The following is an 18,821-nucleotide window of genomic DNA, read 5'->3' as shown; positions in this document are numbered from 1 at the left end:
GCAATGATTCGTGACTAGATACTTGTTTAAGTGAAGAAATAGTCCGGGAGAGACAAAGCAAAATTAAGAGTAATAAATCACCTGATCCAGATGGACTTCACCCGAGGGTTCTTATGGAGCTTAGGTCACAACTAGCAAGACCCCTATACTTGATTTTCAATAGTTGAGTTCGATCAGGCATGGTACCAATGGACTGGTGTATAGCGGAAGTAGTGCCATTATTTAAAAAGGGATATAAAAATCATCAGGGTAACTACAAACCAGTTAGTTTAACATCTATAGTGGGGAAATTATTGGAGGGAATTTTAAGGGAAAGCATACAAGAGTATCTGCATGCCGCTAAGTTTATTAGCAAGAACCAGCATGGGTTTGTGAGTTACAGATCATGTCAAACTAATTTAGTTAGCTTCTATGAGGAAGTGAGTGACAATCTTGACCAAGGAAAAGCAGTGGATGTGGTATACTTAGATTTTGCAAAAGCCTTCGATACAGTGCCTCACAGGAGACTGATCATCAAATTAAAGGAGCTTGGCCCAGGAAAAACTATTTGAGCATGGATAAGTAATTGGCTAGATAACAGGGTACAGCAAGTAGTGGTCAATGGGATGTCCTCCAGCTGGGCACCAGTAGTCGGCGGAATACCACAAGGGTCCGTACTCGTGCCACTACTGTTCAACATATTTATCAATGACCTGGAAATAGGCCTGGAAAGCACAGTGTCAATCTTTGCAGATGATACTAAACTGTGTAAGGTAATTAATTCGGAAATAGATGTGGAGTCTTACAAAATAACTTATCTAAACTTGAAATCTGGGCGTCTAAATGGAAAATGGGATTCAGTATAGAAAAATGGAAAGTTATCTACTTCAGGACTAAAAACAAACTTGCAACCTACATATTAAATGAGGATAATCTAGGGGTAACAGTATTGGAAAAAGATTTGGTGTTAGTCATTGATAATAGGCTTAATAACCGTATACAATGTCAAAGTGCAGCATAGAAGGCAACACCTGGAATTTTGTGTTCAGTTTTGGGCACCACATTATAAAAAAGTTATCTGTGAACTGGAAAGGGTTCAAAGGCATGCTACTAAATTGATTAAAGGGCTAGAGGGACGAGCATGAGGAAGGCTCACTAGGTTGAATTTGTATACACTGGAACAGAGGCGTCTTAAGAGGAGACATTATTAATATATTCAAATATATAAATGGAAATTACAAAGAGTTATCAGAGGAATTGTTTATTAAAAGAACTCTGTATAAGACACAAGGTCCCTTGCTGAGGCTAGAGGAGAGAAAATTCCATACGCAACATAGGAAAGGGTTCTTCACTGTTAAGGCAATAAGGATCTGGAATTCCCTGCCAGAGAAGGTGATAATGGCGGACTCTATATATGCATTTAAAACTGGATACATTTCTGACTGAAAAAGGTATCCAAGGTTATAGCATTTAAAATATTGACATTGTTAATCTGAGAGGAACATGATTTACAGTTGATAACTAAACATAAAACATTATTTCAATTGGGACATTATAATGAACTCTGCTTAAGACAGATTACAAGTTGAACCCGATGGGCATTTTGCATCTTTTCAACCTCATTAACTATGTAACTATGGGGCAGATGTATTAACCTGGAGAAGGCATAAGGAAGTGATAAACCAGTGATATGTGCAAGGTGATAAAGGCAGCAGCCAATCGGATCCTAACTGTTAATTTACATATTGAAGCTCACCTTGCACATATCACTGGTTTATCACTTCCTTATGCCTTCTCCAGGTTAATACATCTGCCCCTATATGTGGAGTTTCCTCTGGGTCGGTTCTTGCTCTTCCTGCAAGCTGGTGTGGATATGAGCCTTCGTTTAGGCTCCATTAAGGTTCAAATCTCTGCTCTGTCTGTTTTCTTTCAGAGACAGTTGGCTGTAGTCCCGGAAGTTCAGACGTTCCTTAACCACTTAACTGGCATGGTCAGATTTCATGCAACTGCGCCGTCCCACCCTGTCCTCCTGTTTTTGACGAGGAGATTTGTTCTGCAGATATGCATAATAGAATGTTTTAATTTATTTTATTTAATAAAGTTGAAAAAGTATTTTTTAAAATATTTAAACAATGTTGTTAACGCTTTTGAAGGGAAAAATCGTCAGTTAAGTGGTTAAAGGCGCCCTTCGTACTCAGCCACCCTTTGTACCTCCCACGGCACTGGGGGATCTCAGTGTGGTTCTAAATTTTCTCCAGTCATACTGGTTTGAACCTTTACACCAGGTGGACTTATTGACTTGAAAGACTGTCATGTTGTTGGCCTTGGCCTCAGCAAGGCGGGTCTCGAAATTGGGGGCCTCATCCTTTAAGAGCCCTTACCTGGTGTTTCACGAGGATAGAGCGTAGCTCTGGACTCGCCCGCAGTTTCTGCCTAAGGTGGTGTTGGCATTTCACATCAACCAGCTGATCGTGTTTTCTGTATTGTCTTACACGTCAATTTTTCCAAAGTCCTAGGACGTTGTTCGGGCTTTAAAGATTTATGTCAAGAGAACTGCTCGTCAGCGGAAATCTGATTCCCTTTTTGTTCTCTATGACGCTACGAAGATTGGCTGCCTCGAAACAGTCAATTGCTCGTCTGATCCGGGTGACAATCCAACAGGCTTGCTCTTCGGCAGCCTTGACGCTGTCGAGTTCTGTTCAGGCGTACTCCACACGGTCAGTGGGTTCTTACTGGGCTTCTTCCCGTGGTGTCTCGGCTTTGCAGTTATGCTGAGCAGCTACTTGGTCGGGTTCGACCACTTTTGTGAAGTTTTACAAGCTACAAGTTTTACAACCTTGGCTACTGAGATCCTTCAGTTTGATCGCTCGGTTTTGAAGGGGTCTCGACACTCTCCCAACCGTTTTGGGAGCTTTGGGACATCCCCAATGTATCCCCTAGGACGTAAGAGAAAATAGGAATTTAATACCTACCGGTAACCATTCCCTTTCTCCTAGTCCGTAGGGGATACTGGGCACCCGCCTCTGCTTTTGAGTTTTCCTGCAAGAATTGTTCTTGTATGTTTGTTGTTGGGTCTGCTGTTGCTGTCTCTATTTTCAAGTTGTGGTTAGCGTTGCTATCATGTTATGTTGTGTGCTGGTTCGTGTCTTACCACCTTTTTTCTTTTCTGTTTTCCTACTCTCAAAGTATGTCCATCTCCTCTGGCACATTGTCATAGACCGAGTCTGCAGGAAGGGCATAGAGCGGAGGAGCCAGCACACTGAAGAATTTCAAAAGTGCCATGGCTCCAATGGACCCATCTATACCCCATGGTAACTATTACCATCCCAGTATCCCCTACGGACTAGGAGAAAGGGAATTACCAGTAGGTATTAAATTGGTTTATTTTGCATACTGCACGAGTGGCCTGTTTCTCTTTTTTCCATTGTTTACGCCGATAGCACTAATAAGGAGAGCAAAGGGAGTTGATACGTAAAGTGTTTGTCCTTTAAAGCACAACTAGAGTTTTAAGATAAGTGCATATTCCATTGTTTGAAGTTCTATTTGAGCATTCCAGTATTTGATTGTTGGTACTACACTGAGCACTACCTGTTTTGTTTTTTGTTTTTTTATTTGTTTGTTTTTTGTTTGTTTTTTATATCAATTTTCATTGTTTTTCAGATTCCTTGTTGAGTGGTAATCACAACAAGGACAGCAGCTGTTTATTATTACTGTGATACTATAGATACTGATTGTATTATACTTTTTAATTGGTTTACATGCACTTTTCAGTTCTCTCTATACAAAATATAGACATACATATTTACATACACGCTCTTGATTGCTAGAGTTCTTTCTTCTTGTCCAGTACTGTTGCACCCTTCAAGTCTTTTCAGTCCAGCTATGTCACTTTATATTACTAGAATATTATTTATTGTTTCCCAGAATGCCTTTGAAGCAAGTGAAACAGAAGTTTAACTCCATGGATATTTCCTTAAAGGAAAATCTCAGAGAAATGATAGAAGAATCTGCCAACAAATTTGGGTAAATTTCTTTTTGGAGTTTAAAAGGCTTAAACAATATGTGAAGAACTTAGTACTATGACACACTCATTGGTTAGTCTCTCTCTTAAAGCTAAAACAATAACTTTTTGTGTTTATGAAAACAAGTCAAATTTTGGACCTGAGCCTACAACTCCTGCCTTTTTCACATGCTTTCTTGCCCTATGGACTTCTAATTCAATTCTTTAGATGATGTGAGTGACGTCCACTTGTTTCAGCCCATGCTCCTGTCTGCTTCTGAACCAGTGAAATGGGTCCCTTTTTGTCCATTGTTGTAGTCTGCTTTTCGTCTTGCTATATCTGAGATTACTTCAAACATTTTGCAGCCGCTCTATAAATAACTTGTAATAATGTTCTGTCTGCATTACAAAAGGTGTTCCTTACCCCTGAAAGCTTCACCTTGCAACCTGTAGATGTCACTATTGCTATAGCTGTTCCGCAAGAGGTTGACTGAGCAGAAACATTCCGTAAGCAACTTATTAAAAGGAAAGTAATAGCTAAAAATATAATACAAATACAGTTTTGCAGCATTCCAAAAGCTTTTATAGATACTAAAACAGATAATGGTGGAGCTAGTTTATTGATTCTGAGGTATATACTAATCTTAAATGCTTATAAATTATAGCTCAGTGCATCAGATAATGTGACATTTATGTGCAAAAACTATATTTAAATTACTGTTGTTGAAAGGTATGGTGAATTAAAAAGCCAGTGCATTAAAAACATAATGCACTGAATATAATAGCCAGAGAACTATGGTTGGAGGGACTTTTAGTTTTATATTTATTTCATTAACGTCCTAGAGGATGCTGGGGACTCCGTAAGGACCATGGGGATAGACGGGCTCCACAGGAGACATGGGCACTTTAAGAAAGACTTTGGATCTGGGTGTGCACTGGCTCCTCCCTCTATGCCCCTCCTCCAGACATCAGTTTGATACTGTGCCCAGTGGAGACTGGGTGCTTTCAGGAAGCTCTCCTGAGTTTCCTGTCAGAAAGTATTTTAGTTAGGTTTTTTATTTTCAGGGAGCCTGCTGGCAACAGACTCCCTGCATCAAGGGACTGAGGAGAGAGAAACAGACCTACTTCTCTGAGTTTCAAGGCTCTGTTTCTTAGGCTACTGGACACCATTAGCTCCAGAGGGATTGGTACGCAGGTCTCACCCTCGCCGTCCGTCCAAGAGCCGCTCCGCCGTCCTCCTCGCAGAGCCGGAAGATAGAAGCCGGGTGAGTATGAGAAGAAAAGAAGACTTCAGAGGCGGCAGAAGACATCGTGATCTTCATAGAGGTAACGCACAGCAGTGAAGCTGTGCGCCATTGCTCCCATTCACCTCACACACATCTGTCACTGTAAGGGTGCAGGGCGCAGGGGGAGGCGCCCTGGGCAGCAATATAAACCTCTCCTGTGGCAAAAGTACATATATACATGTACAGCTGGGCACTGTACATGTATATAAAGAGCCCCCGCCATGTTTTTAGGAATTTTGAGCGGGACAGAAGCCCGCCGCCGAGGGGGCGGGGCTTCTCCCTCAGCACTCACCAGCGCCATTTTCTCCCCAGCACAGCGCTGAGAGGAAGCTCCCCGGACTCTCCCCTGCTTACTCACGGTGACGGAGGGTTTACATAATTGGCGCATATACATACATAAAGGCGCTACTGGGTAAACATTCTGTGTTTTTCCTGGGTCATATAGCGCTGGGGTGTGTGCTGGCATACGCTCTCTCTGTCTCTCCAAAGGGCCTGGTGGGGAACCTGTCTTCAGAAAAGAGTTTCCCTGTGTGTGTGTGTGTGTGTGTGTGGTGTGTCGGTACGCGTGTGTCGACATGTCTGAGGTTGAAGGCTCACCTAAGGAGGAGGAGTGTATGAATGTAAGGTCTCCGTCGGCAGCGCCGACACCTGACTGGTTGGATATGTGGAATGTCTTAAGTGCTAATGTAAATTTATTGCACAAAAGATTAGACAAAGCTGAGGCTAGGGAACAGTCAGGGAGACAAACCATGTCTGTCCCAATGTCGCCGGGACCTTCGGGGTCTCAGAAGCGCACACTATCCCAAATAGTTGACACTAGAGATGAGCGGATTCGGTTTTACTCGGTTTTACTCGGTTCTCAAAACCGAATCTTATTGGCTATCCAAAACACGTGACATCCGTGAGCCAATAAGATTCGGTTTTGAGAACCGAGTAAAACCGAGTAAAACAGAATCCGCTCATCTCTAGTTGACACAGATACCGACACGGATTCAGACTCCAGTGTCGACTACGATGATGCAAAATTACAGCCAAAAGTGCCTAAATGTATTCGATATGATTATTGCAATAAAAGATGTTTTGCATATCACAGAGGAACCCCCTGTCCCTGACACGAGGGTACACATGTATAAAGGAAAGAAACGTGAGGTCACCTTTCCATCCTCACATGAGCTGAACGACTTATGCGAAAAAGCTTGGGAAACTCCAGACAAAAAACTGCAGATTCCCAAAAGGATTCTTACGGCGTATCCTTTCCCGCCAAAGGACAGAATACGGTGGGAATCCTCCCCTTGGGTAGACAAAGCATTGACACGCTTATCAAAAAAGATAGCGCTGCCATCCCAAGATACGGCTACCCTCAAGGATCCTGCTGACCGCAAGCAGGAGGTTACCTTGAAGTCCATTTACACACATTCTGGTACGATACTCAGACCGGCAATTGCGTCGGCCTGGGTTTGTAGTGCTGTAGCAGCATGGACAGATTCCTTATCAGCGGAAATTGAGACCCTAGATAAGGATACCATTTTAATGACCTTAGGGCATATAAAAGATGCTGTCTTATATATGAGGGATGCTCAAAGAGACATTAGTTTACTGGGTTCCAGAATAAACGCTATGTCTATTTCTGCTAGGCGCGTCTTATGGACCCGACAGTGGACAGGTGATGCCGACTCAAAGAGGCATATGGAGTTTTTACCTTACAAAGGTGAGGAATTATTTGTAGAAGGCCTCTCGGACCTCATCTCCACAGCTACGGCAGGTAAATCGAATTTTCTCTAACGTCCTAAGTGGATGCTGGGAACTCCTAAGGACCATGGGGAATAGCGGCTCCGCAGGAGACTGGGCACAACTAAAGAAAGCTTTAGGACTACCTGGTGTGCACTGGCTCCTCCCTCTATGACCCTCCTCCAGACCTCAGTTAGAATTTTGTGCCCGGCCGAGCTGGATGCACACTAGGGGCTCTCCTGGGCTCTTAGAAAGAAAGTAATATTTATGTTTTTTATTTTTAGTGAGATCTGCTGGCAACAGACTCACTGCTACGAGGGACCTAGGGGAGAGAAGCGAACCTACCTGCTTGCAGCTAGCTTGGGCTTCTAGGCTACTGGACACCATTAGCTCCAGAGGGATCGAACACAGGCCCAGCCTCGGTCGTCCGGTCCCGGAGCCGCGCCGCCGTCCCCCTAGCAGAGCCAGAAGCAAGAAGACGTTCCTGGAAATCGGCGGCAGAAGACTTCGGTCTTCATTAAGGTAGCGCACAGCACTGCAGCTGTGCGCCATTGCTCCCCAGGCACACCACATACTCCGGTCACTGATGGGTGCAGGGCGCTGGGGGGGGGGGGGGCGCCCTGGGCTGCAATATAAGTACCTTACTTGGCAAATTAACACATAATATAGCCTTTAAGACTATATATGTGTATAATCCCCTGCCATAACTGTATAAAAAAAAAAAAAGCGGGTGAAGCCCGCCGGAAAAGGGGCGGGGCTATCTCCCTCAGCACACTGGCGCCATTTTCCCTCACAGCTCCGCTGGAATGATCGCTCCCCAGGCTCTCCCCTGCAGTTCCAGACTACATAGGGTAAAAAAGAGAGCCCCCCTAAATTTAGGCGCAATTTAGCACTAAATTTAGGCGCAATCTTTGATATATAAGCAGCTATAAGGGGTAAAATCACTGTGTAGTGTGTATCCCTGTTTTATATAGCGCTCTGGTGTGTGCTGGCATACTCTCTCTCTGTCTCCCCAAAGGGCTTTGTGGGGTCCTGTCCTCAGTCAGAGCATTCCCTGTGTGTGTGCGGTGTGTCGGTACGGCTGTGTCGACATGTTTGATGAGGAGGCTTATGTGGAGGCGGAGCAGGTGCCGATAAATGTGATGTCACCCCCTGCAGGGTCGACACCTGAGTGGATGGATATGTGGAAGGAATTACGCGACAGTGTCAACTCCTTACATAAAAGGTTTGACGACAATATCGGATGTGGGACAGCCGGCTTCTCAGCCCGTGCCTGCCCAGACGTCTCAAAAGCCATCAGGGGCTCTAAAACGCCCGCTACCTCAGATGGCAGACACAGATGTCGACACAGATACTGACTCCAGTGTCGACGATGATGAGACTAGTGTACATTCCAATAGAGCCACACGTTACATGATTACGGCAATGAAAAATGTGTTGCACATTTCTGATATTACCCCAGGTACCACAAAAAAGGGTATTATGTTTGGGGAGAAAAAACTACCAGTGGTTTTTCCCCCTTCTGATGAATTAAATGAAGTGTGTGAAGAAGCGTGGGCTTCCCCCGATAAGAAACTAGTAATTTCTAAAAAGTTACTAATGGCGTACCCTTTCCCGCCAGAGGATAGGTCACGTTGGGAGACATCCCCTAGGGTAGATAAAGCGCTCACACGCCTGTCAAAGAAGGTGGCACTACCGTCTCCGGACACGGCCGCCCTAAAGGAGCCTGCTGATAGGAAGCAGGAGGCTATCCTGAAGTCTGTTTATACACACTCAGGTATTATACTGAGACCAGCTATTGCTTCAGCATGGATGTGCAGTGCTGCAGCTGCGTGGTCAGATTCCCTGTCAGAAAATATTGATACCTTAGACAGGGACACTATATTGCTAACCATAGAGCATATTAAAGACGCAGTCTTATACATGAGAGATGCACAGAGGGATATTTGCCGGCTGGCATCTAAAATAAGTGCAATGTCCATTTCTGCCAGGAGGGGTTTATGGACTCGGCAGTGGACAGGGGATGCAGATTCTAAAAGGCACATGGAAGTTTTGCCTTACAAGGGTGAGGAGTTTTTTGGGGATGGTCTCTCGGACCTCGTTTCCACAACGACAGCTGGGAAGTCAGCATTTTTACCCCATGTTCCCTCACAGCCAAAGAAAGCACCGTATTATCAGGTACAGTCCTTTCGGCCCCAGAAAGGCAAGCGGGTTAAAGGCGCGTCCTTTCTGCCCAGAGGCAGAGGTAGAGGAAAAAAGCTGCAGCATACAGCCAGTTCCCAGGAACAAAAGCCCTCCCCCGCTTCCTCTAAGTCCACCGCATGACGCTGGGGCTCCACAGGCGGAGCCAGGTACGGTGGTGGCCCGTCTCAAGAACTTCAGCGACCAGTGGGCTCACTCACGGGTGGATCCCTGGATTCTACAAGTAGTATCTCAGGGGTACAAGCTGGAAATCGAGACGTCTCCCCCTTGCCGTTTCCTCAAATCTGCCTTGCCAACAGCTCCCCCGGACAGGGAGGCAGTGCTGGAGGCAATTCACAAGCTGTATTCGCAGCAGGTGATAGTCAAGGTACCCCTCCTTCAACAAGGAAGGGGTTACTATTCCACAATGTTTGTGGTACCGAAACCGGACGGTTCGGTGAGACCCATTTTAAATTTGAAATCCTTGAACACCTATATAAAAAGGTTCAAGTTCAAGATGGAATCGCTCAGGGCGGTTATTTCAAGCCTGGAGGAAGGGGATTGCATGGTATCACTGGACATCAAGGATGCTTACCTGCATGTCCCCATTTACCTTCCTCACCAGGAGTACCTCAGATTTGTGGTACAGGACTGTCATTACCAATTCCAGACGTTGCCGTTTGGTCTGTCCACGGCACCGAGGGTATTTACCAAGGTAATGGCCGAAATGATGATACTCCTTCGAAAAAAGGGAGTTTTAATTATCCCATACTTGGACGATCTCCTTATAAAGGTGAGGTCCAGGGAGCAGTTGTTGGTCGGGGTAGCACTATCTCGGGAGGTGCTACAACAGCACGGTTGGATTCTGAATATTCCAAAGTCACAGCTGGTTCATACGACACGTCTACTGTTTCTGGGGATGGTTCTGGACACAGACCAGAAAAGGGTGTTTCTCCCGGAGGAGAAAGCCAAGGAGTTGTCGTCTCTAGTCAGAGATCTCCTGAAACCAAAACAGGTCTCGGTGCATCACTGCACGCGAGTCCTGGGAAAAATGTTAGCTTCCTACGAAGCAATTCCATTCGGCAGGTTCCATGCAAGAATCTTTCAGTGGGATCTGTTGGACAAGTGGTCCGGATCCCATCTTCAGATGCATCGGCTGATAACCCTGTCTCCAAGGACCAGGGTGTCTCTGCTGTGGTGGCTGCAGAGTGCTCATCTTCTAGAGGGCCACAGATTCGGCATACAGGACTTGGTCCTGGTGACCACAGATGCCAGCCTTCGAGGCTGGGGGGCAGTCACACAGGGAAGAAACTTCCAAGGGCTATGGTCAAGCCAGGAGATTTCCCTACACATAAATATTCTGGAACTAAGGGCCATCTACAATGCCCTAAGTCAGGCAAGACCCCTGCTTCAAAACCAGCCGGTACTGATCCAGTAAGACAACATCACGGCGGTCGCCCATGTAAACCGACAGGGCGGCACGAGAAGCAGGACGGCGATGGCAGAAGCCACAAGGATTCTCCGATGGGCGGAAAATCACGTGTTAGCACTGTCAGCAGTGTTCATTCCGGGAGTGGACAACTGGGAAGCAGACTTCCTCAGCAGGCACGACCTACACCCGGGAGAGTGGGGACTTCATCCAGAAGTCTTCCAACTGTTGGTAAACCGTTGGGAAAGGCCACAGGTGGACATGATGGCGTCCCGCCTAAACAAAAAACTAGATATTGCGCCAGGTCAGGGGACCCTCAGGCAATAGCTGTGGACGCTCTAGTGACACCGTGGGTGTACCAGTCGGTTTATGTGTTCCCTCCTCTTCCTCTCATACCAACGGTACTGAGGATAATAAGACGAAGAGGAGTAAGAACTATACTCATTGTTCCGGATTGGCCGAGAAGAGCTTGGTACCCAGAACTTCAAGAAATGATCTCAGAGGACCCATGGCCTCTGCCGCTCAGACAGGACCTGCTGCAGCAGGGGCCCTGTCTGTTCCAAGACTTACCGCGGCTGCGTTTGACGGCATGGCGGTTGAACGCCGGATCCTGAAGGAAAAGGGCATTCCGGAGGAAGTCATCCCTACGCTGATTAAAGCTAGGAAAGAAGTGACCGCAAACCATTATCACCGCATATGGCGAAAATATGTTGCGTGGTGTGAGGCCAGGAAGGCCCCAACGGAGGAATTTCAGCTGGGCCGTTTTCTGCACTTACTACAGTCAGGGGTGACTATGGGCCTAAAGTTGGGTTCCATTAAGGTCCAGATTTCGGCTCTATCGATTTTCTTCCAGAAAGAACTGGCTTCACTACCTGAAGTTCAAACATTTGTTAAGGGAGTGCTGCATATTCAGCCCCCTTTTGTGCCCCCAGTGGCACCTTGGGATCTCAACGTGGTGTTGAATTTCCTAAAGTCACATTGGTTTGAACCGTGGATTCAAAATATCTCACGTGGAAAGTGGTCATGCTGTTGGCCTTGGCTTCGGCCAGGCGTGTGTCAGAATTGGCGGCTTTATCATGTAAAAGCCCTTATCTGATTTTCCATATGGATAGGGCGGAATTGAGGACTCGTCCCCAATTTCTCCCAAAGGTGGTTTCAGCTTTTCATTTGAACCAGCCTATTGTGGTGCCTGCGGCTACTCGTGACTTGGAGGATTCCAAGTTGCTGGACGTAGTCCGGGCCCTAAAAATCTATGTTTCCAGGACAGCTGGAGTCAGAAAGACTGACTCGCTATTTATCCTGCATGCACCCAACAAGTTGGGTGCGCCTGCTTCAAAGCAGACTATTGCTCGCTGGATCTGTAGCACGATTCAACTTGCACATTCTGCGGCTGGTCTGCCGCATCCTAAATCTGTAAAAGCCCATTCCACGAGGAAAGTGGTCTCTTCTTGGGCGGCTGCCCGAGGGGTCTCGGCTTTACAACTTTGCCGAGCTGCTACTTGGTCGGGTTCAAACACATTTGCTAAATTCTACAAGTTTGATACCCTGGCTGAGGAGGACCTAGAGTTCACTCATTCGGTGCTGCAGAGTCATCCGCACTCTCCCGCCCGTTTGGGAGCTTTGGTATAATCCCCATGGTCCTTACGGAGTTCCCAGCATCCACTTAGGACGTTAGAGAAAATAAGATTTTACTCACCGGTAAATCTATTTCTCGTAGTCCGTAGTGGATGCTGGGCGCCCGTCCCAGGTGCGGATTGTCTGCAATACTTGTATATAGTTATTGGTTAACTAAAGGGTTATTGTTGAGCCATCTGTTGAGAGGCTCAGTTATATTTCATACTGTTAACTGGGTATAGTATCACGAGTTATACGGTGTGATTGGTGTGGCTGGTATGAGTCTTACCCGGGATTCCAAATCCTTTCCTTATTGTGTCAGCTCTTCCGGGCACAGTATCCTAACTGAGGTCTGGAGGAGGGTCATAGAGGGAGGAGCCAGTGCACACCAGGCAGTCCTAAAGCTTTCTTTAGTTGTGCCCAGTCTCCTGCGGAGCCGCTATTCCCCATGGTCCTTTTGGAGTTCCCAGCATCCACTACGGACTACGAGAAATAGATTTACCGGTGAGTAAAATCTTATTTTTTGCCTTATGTTCCCTCACAACCTAAGAAAGCGCCTCATTATCAAATGCAGTCCTTTCGTTCAAATAAAAGCAAAAGAGTACGTGGATCGTTCTTTCTTGCCAGAGGTAAGGGCAGAGGGAAAAAGCTGCACAACACAGCTAGTTCCCAAGAACAGAAGTCCTCCCCGGCCTCTGCAAAATCCACCGCATGACGCTTGGGCTCCCCTGAGGGAGTCTGCTCCAGTGGGGCCACGTCTTCAACTTTTCAGCCACATCTGGGTTCACTCACAGGTGGATCCCTGGGCAATAGAAATTGTTTCTCAGGGATACAAGCTGGAGTTCGAAGAGGTGCCCCCTCGCCGGTTTTTCAAATCGGTGCTACTAGAAAGGGAGATAGTGTTACATGCGATTCACAAATTGTGTCTTCAACAAGTGGTGGTCGAGGTTCCCCTGCTTCAAAGAGGGAAGGGATACTACTCAACTCTGTTTGTGGTCCCGAAACCGGACGGTTCGGTCAGACCCATTTTGAATTTAAAATCCCTGAACCTTTACTTAAAACGGTTCAAGTTCAAAATGGAATCGCTCAGAGCGGTCATCGCCAGCCTGGAAGTGGGAGATTTTATGGTATCTCTGGACATAAAGGATGCATACCTGCATGTTCCCATATATCCTCCTCATCAGGCGTACCTGAGATTTGCGGTACAGGATTGTCATTACCAATTTCAGACGTTGGCGTTTAGGCTTTCCAAGGCCCCGAGGATTTTCACCAAGGTGATGGCGGAAATGATGGTGCTCCAGGGTGTCACAATTATCCCATACTTGGACGATCTCCTCATAAAAGCGAGATCACGGGAAAAGTTGCTGAACAGCGTATCACTTTCACTGAAGGTGTTACAGCAACACGGCTGGATTCTCAATATTCCAAAGTCGCAGCTGAATCCTACGTCTCGTTTGACCTTCTTGGGCAGGATTCTGGACACAGACCAGAAAAGGGTTTTTCTTCCAACAGAAAAAGCTCAAGAACTCATGACTCTGGTCAGGAACTTATTGAAACCAAAACAGGTGTCAGTGCATCACTGCACTCGAGTCCTGGGAAAGATGGTGGCATCATACGAAGCCATTCCCTTCGGCAGGTTCCATGCAAGGACTTTCCAATAGGACCTACTGGGCAAGTGGTCCGGGTCACATCTACAAATTCATCAGCGGATCACCCTGTCCCCCAGAGCCAGGGTATCTCTCCTGTGGTGGCTGCAGAGTGCTCACCTCCTAGAGGGCCGCAGGTTCGGCATTCAGGACTGGATCCTGGTGACCACGGACGCGAGCCTCCGAGGTTGGGGAGCAGTCACACAGGGAAGAAATTTCCAAGGTCTTTGGTCAAGTCAAGAGACTTGTCTCCACATCAACATCCTGGACCTGAAGGCCATATTCAAAGCCCTACGTCAAGCGGAGGCATTACTTCGCGACCAACCTGTTCTGATTCAGTCAGACAACGTCACCGCAGTAGCTCATGTAAACCATCAAGGCGGCACAAGGAGCAGAGTGGCGATGGCGGAAGCCACCAGAATTATTCGCTGGGCGGAGAATCATGTAAGCGCACTGTCAGCAGTGTTCATTCCGGTAGTGGACAACTGGGAAGCAGACTTCCCCAGCAGACACGACCTACATCCGGGAGAGTGGGGACTTCATCAGGAAGTCTTCGCGCAGATTGCAAGTCAGTGGGGACTGCCCCAAATAGACATGATGGCGTCCCGTCTCAACAAAAAGCTACAAAGGTATTGCACTAGGTAAAGAGACCCTCAGGTGGTAGCTGTGGACGCCCTAATGACACCATGGGTGTTCCGGTCGGTCTATGTATTTCCTCCTCTTTCCCTCATACCCAAGGTGTTGAGAATAATAAGAAAAAGAGGAGTGAGAACAATCCTCATTGTTCCAGATTGGCCACGAAGGACCTGGTATCCGGATCTGCAGGAGATGCTCACAGAAGATCCGTGGCCTCTTCCTCTAAGACAGGACCTGTTGCAACAGGGGCCCTGTCTGTTCCAAGACTTGCTGCGTTTGACGGCGTGGCGGTTGAACGCCGGATCCTAGCGGAAAAAGGTATTCCGGATGAGGTCATTCCTACACTAATAAAGGCTAGGAAGGACGTGACATCAAAACATTATCACCGAATATGGCGAAAATATGTTTCTTGGTGTGAGGCCAGGAATGCTCCTACGGAAGAATTCCACCTGGGCCGTTTTCTTCACTTCCTACAAACTGGAGTGAATTTGGGCCTAAAATTAGGATCTATTAAGGTTCAGATTTCGGCCTTAGCATTTTCTTTCAGAAGGAATTGGCCTCTCTCCCAGAAGTACAGACGTTTGTGAAGGGAGTACTGCATATTCAGCCTCCTTTTGTACCTCCGGTGGCGCCTTGGGACCTTAACGTGGTGTTAAGTTTCCTTAAGTCACATTGGTTTGAACCACGTAAAACGGTGGAGTTGAAATATCTCACTTGGAAGGTGGTCATGTTGTTAGTCTTGGCTTCGGCTAGGCGAATTTTGGAAGCTTTATCACATAAAAGCCCCTATCTGGTTTTCCATATGGATAGGGCGGAATTGCGTACCCGTCCTCAATTCTTACCTAAAGTGGTCTAATCTTCAGGTTTCATATGAACCAACCTATTGTCGTGCCTGTGGCTACGCGTGACTTGGAGGATTCCGAGTACCTTGATGTGGTCAGGGCTTTGAAAATTTACGTGGCCAGAACGGCTAGAGTCCGGAAGACAGAAGCACTGTTTGTCCTGTATGCAGCCAACAAGGTTGGCGCTCCCGCTTCAAAGCAGACTATTGCTCGCTGGATCTGTAAAACAATTCAGCAAGCGCATTCTATGGCAGGATTGCGGTTACCAAAATCGGTTAAGGCCCATTCCACTAGGAAGGTGGGCTCTTCTTGGGTGACTGCCCGAGGGGTCTCGGCACTACAGCTGTGCCGAGCTGCTACTTGGTCGGCGTCAAACAACTTTGCAAAATTCTATAAGTTTGATACCCTGGCTGAGGAGGACCTCCTGTTTGCTCAATCGGTGCTGCAGAGTCATCCGCACTCTCCCGCCCGTTTGGGAGCTTTGGTATAATCCCCATGGTCCTTACGGAGTCCCCATCATCCTCTAGGACGTTAGAGAAAATGAGATTTTAAACCTACCGGTAAATCTTTTTCTCGTAGTCCGTAGAGGATGCTGGGCGCCTGTCCCAAGTGCGGACTACTTCTGCAAGACTTGTATATAGTTATTGCTTACATAAGGGTTATGTTATAGTTTCATCGGTTTTGGACCGATGCTATGTTGTTTTTTTTCATACTGTTGACTGGGTATGTTATCACAAGTTATACGGTGTGATTGGTGTGGCTGGTATGAGTCTTACCCTGGATTCCAAAATCCTTTCCTTGTAATGTCAGCTCTTCCGGGCACAGTTTCCTTAACTGAGGTCTGGAGGAGGGGCATAGAGGGAGGAGCCAGAGCACACCAGTAGTACTAAATCTTTCTTAAAAGTGCCCTGTCTCCTGCGGAGCCCGTCTATTCCCCATGGTCCTTACGGAGTCCCCAGCATCCACTACGGACTACGAGAAATAGATTTACCGGTGAGTAAAATCTTATTTTTTTTGTTACATTCCTCCGCACCCCTTTTCCCACTTGCTGTACATGAACGGCCTGTCAGGTAAGCTTAAAGTCCCAGCGTGGTGTACACTGTCACCAATTGTAAATGATTATTACTTGAAAAAAATGCCTAGCATAATTTTGGTATCCTTTCATGTTATGGTCGACAGTCATTAGGTCGACCACTGTTGGTCGACATTGACACATGGTTGACACATGAAAATGGTCAACACATGAAAGGTTGACACGTGAAAAGGTCGACATGAGTTTTTCACATTTTTTTTTCTTTTGTGGAACTTTTCCATACTTTACGATCCATGTTGACTACAATTGGGAACGGTAATCTGTGCCGAGCGCAGCGGTAGCGGAGCACCTTGCCCGAAGAATGGCTAGCGAACGTGGTGCACTAATTGGGGTTCCCCGTCACTTTATGCAGAAAACGACACCAAAAAAAGTTTAAAAAAAAACTGATGACCTTTTCATGTGTAAACCATGTGTCCATGTCGACCGTGTCAATGTCGACCAACAGTGGTCGACCTATTGACTGTCGACCATTCATACCGGAACCCATAATTTTATGATGTCTGCCCATTTCCCAGTCCTTGGAACTTCCTGAAGGAGCCAGTATGTTTATATGCTACAAATGCAAATTGTGGCTTAAAATGTCTTTCAGACTCCACCCCACTTCTACGTTAGTGTCATTTTGCAATGACAAAAATGGGGGGCACGTTCTCATTTAAAAAAAAAAAAAAAAAATCCCCTGTAAATGCAATGTTTTATCAATTTAAAAAAAAATATCCAGCATTGGATATCAAATACAAGTGATATTCAAATAAAAATATAGTGTGGTTGCGATCAGTGACCATACAAATAAACCGTTTAAGATTATAGTTGACTGTCGGTTATCAAGACTATATGATACTTTATAATTTCCAGCACTGTAGCAATTCATAATACCCCTCGGAGTGTATGCTAAGTTGACATTGTTGCAAGTGAACATTAGTTATCAAGTACAATGTAAATCCAGGTATTGCAGTAACCTTTCTTAACAAGAAAGTCCCATTAAAATTTAGTCAACCGCTTGCTACCAGCAGGACTCCTATTTCTATTCACATAAGTTTCCGATCATGAATGCTAAAAAGAGTCTGTGGTGATAAAGTGTGTAGCAATGTCAAAGTCTCTGAGCTTTCTCCTACACAGAAAATAACACTGACCTTTTTCTATACAAAAAACCTCCCCACTAAAATAATTCTGCCCTGTTGCCTGGAGATTTACCATGTATCTTTTCTGTTAGATTCATTTTATGTGTAGAAGACTGTATAGGAAATGTAAGGTAACTTTAGAAGTTTAGTCTGTTTCTGTAGAATGTAGGCAGGTAGAAGCCAGACTAGAACATTACAAATGGAGCTACTGTATAGTGAACGCAGAGAGAATAGGTCATCCTCTTCAGTAGCTCTGGTGTGGCCTTCATGTAATGACTCGGAGATTGTGCTCTTTCTATGAGGTACATGGCAAGACCTTGTTCTGTGAATCATAAAGTAGATGACTGTAGACAAAGGAAATTGTTGAAAAAATATTCCAACAATGCAAGATTGATTCCGAATTTCAAGTGTTGGAATTCTAGGTAATTGAGTATTCATCATGAATATTTCAGTGTAAGATTGTGAAGTGATGGGTTGGTTGGTATAGAGATTCTGCAGACTAGTATGGTTGTCTAGAAAAGAGTATGTTCCTGTAAATCACAATTTGCAGGGCTTGTCGTTCTTGCAAAAGGCTCGGTTAGGACAGACCTTTCTCTGCATAGGGGGATTTTAGTTAGCCCAGAAAATGTAATGGGTGCAAAAAACGGGGGTAGTCTCAAGCTTTTTCATATTTTTTTTGCTACAGGTATTCAACTAAAGGCTTTTTTTTTTTTTTTAATTGCCACCCGTTACATTTTTGGGTTTTGTACATTAACTCACAGAATTTGTGATAAGTTCTCGGACCTGTGTGTTAATACTGCCATCTTCATGAAAACAGTCTACTTCAGGGACTGCATTCAGGGCTAAATGGATAGCCCCAGGGGATCAATTAGCCTGCAGTAAATGACCACGGCTAATTGAATTCCCTATTCTAAGAGGGTTCCAAACTCAACAGCAAAAACTCTTTAAACAGTGATGAAGCGGACGTCATTAAGCATGTGTCCAAGAAAACTGATCTTTCTCATACGTCCTAGAGGATGCTGGGGATGCTTCAAGAACCATGGGGTATAGACGGGATCCGCAGGAGACATGGGCACACTATAAGACTTTGAATGGGTGTGAACTGGCTCCTTCCTCTATGCCCCTCCTCCAGACTCCAGTTAGATTCTGTGCCCAGTGAGACTGGATGCACACTGAGGAGCTCTCCAGAGTTTCTCAGAAAAAAACTTTATTTAGTTTTGTTATTTTCAGGGAGACCTGCTGGCTACAGGCTCCCTGCATTGTGGGAGT

The 18,821-nt window shown here is 45.9% G+C and overlaps 1 protein-coding gene across 2 annotated transcripts in view; it reads left to right on the top strand.

Annotated features, from left to right (window-relative positions):
* The window catches only part of CDC45 (cell division cycle 45), a 155,175-nt gene that overhangs the window by 62,046 nt on the left and 74,308 nt on the right, over nt 1-18,821 (top strand). For both annotated transcript variants that reach the window (XM_063964768.1, XM_063964767.1), the window contains exon 12: nt 3,904-4,002. In XM_063964768.1, coding sequence (XP_063820838.1) covers nt 3,904-4,002 — 99 coding nt within the window. The remainder of the gene's footprint in view (nt 1-3,903; nt 4,003-18,821) is intronic.

This window comes from Pseudophryne corroboree, chromosome 1 (genome assembly GCF_028390025.1).
Source record: "Pseudophryne corroboree isolate aPseCor3 chromosome 1, aPseCor3.hap2, whole genome shotgun sequence".
In the NCBI taxonomy this organism is placed as follows: domain Eukaryota; kingdom Metazoa; phylum Chordata; class Amphibia; order Anura; family Myobatrachidae; genus Pseudophryne; species Pseudophryne corroboree.
This window is presented reverse-complemented; position numbering and strand designations above follow the sequence as displayed.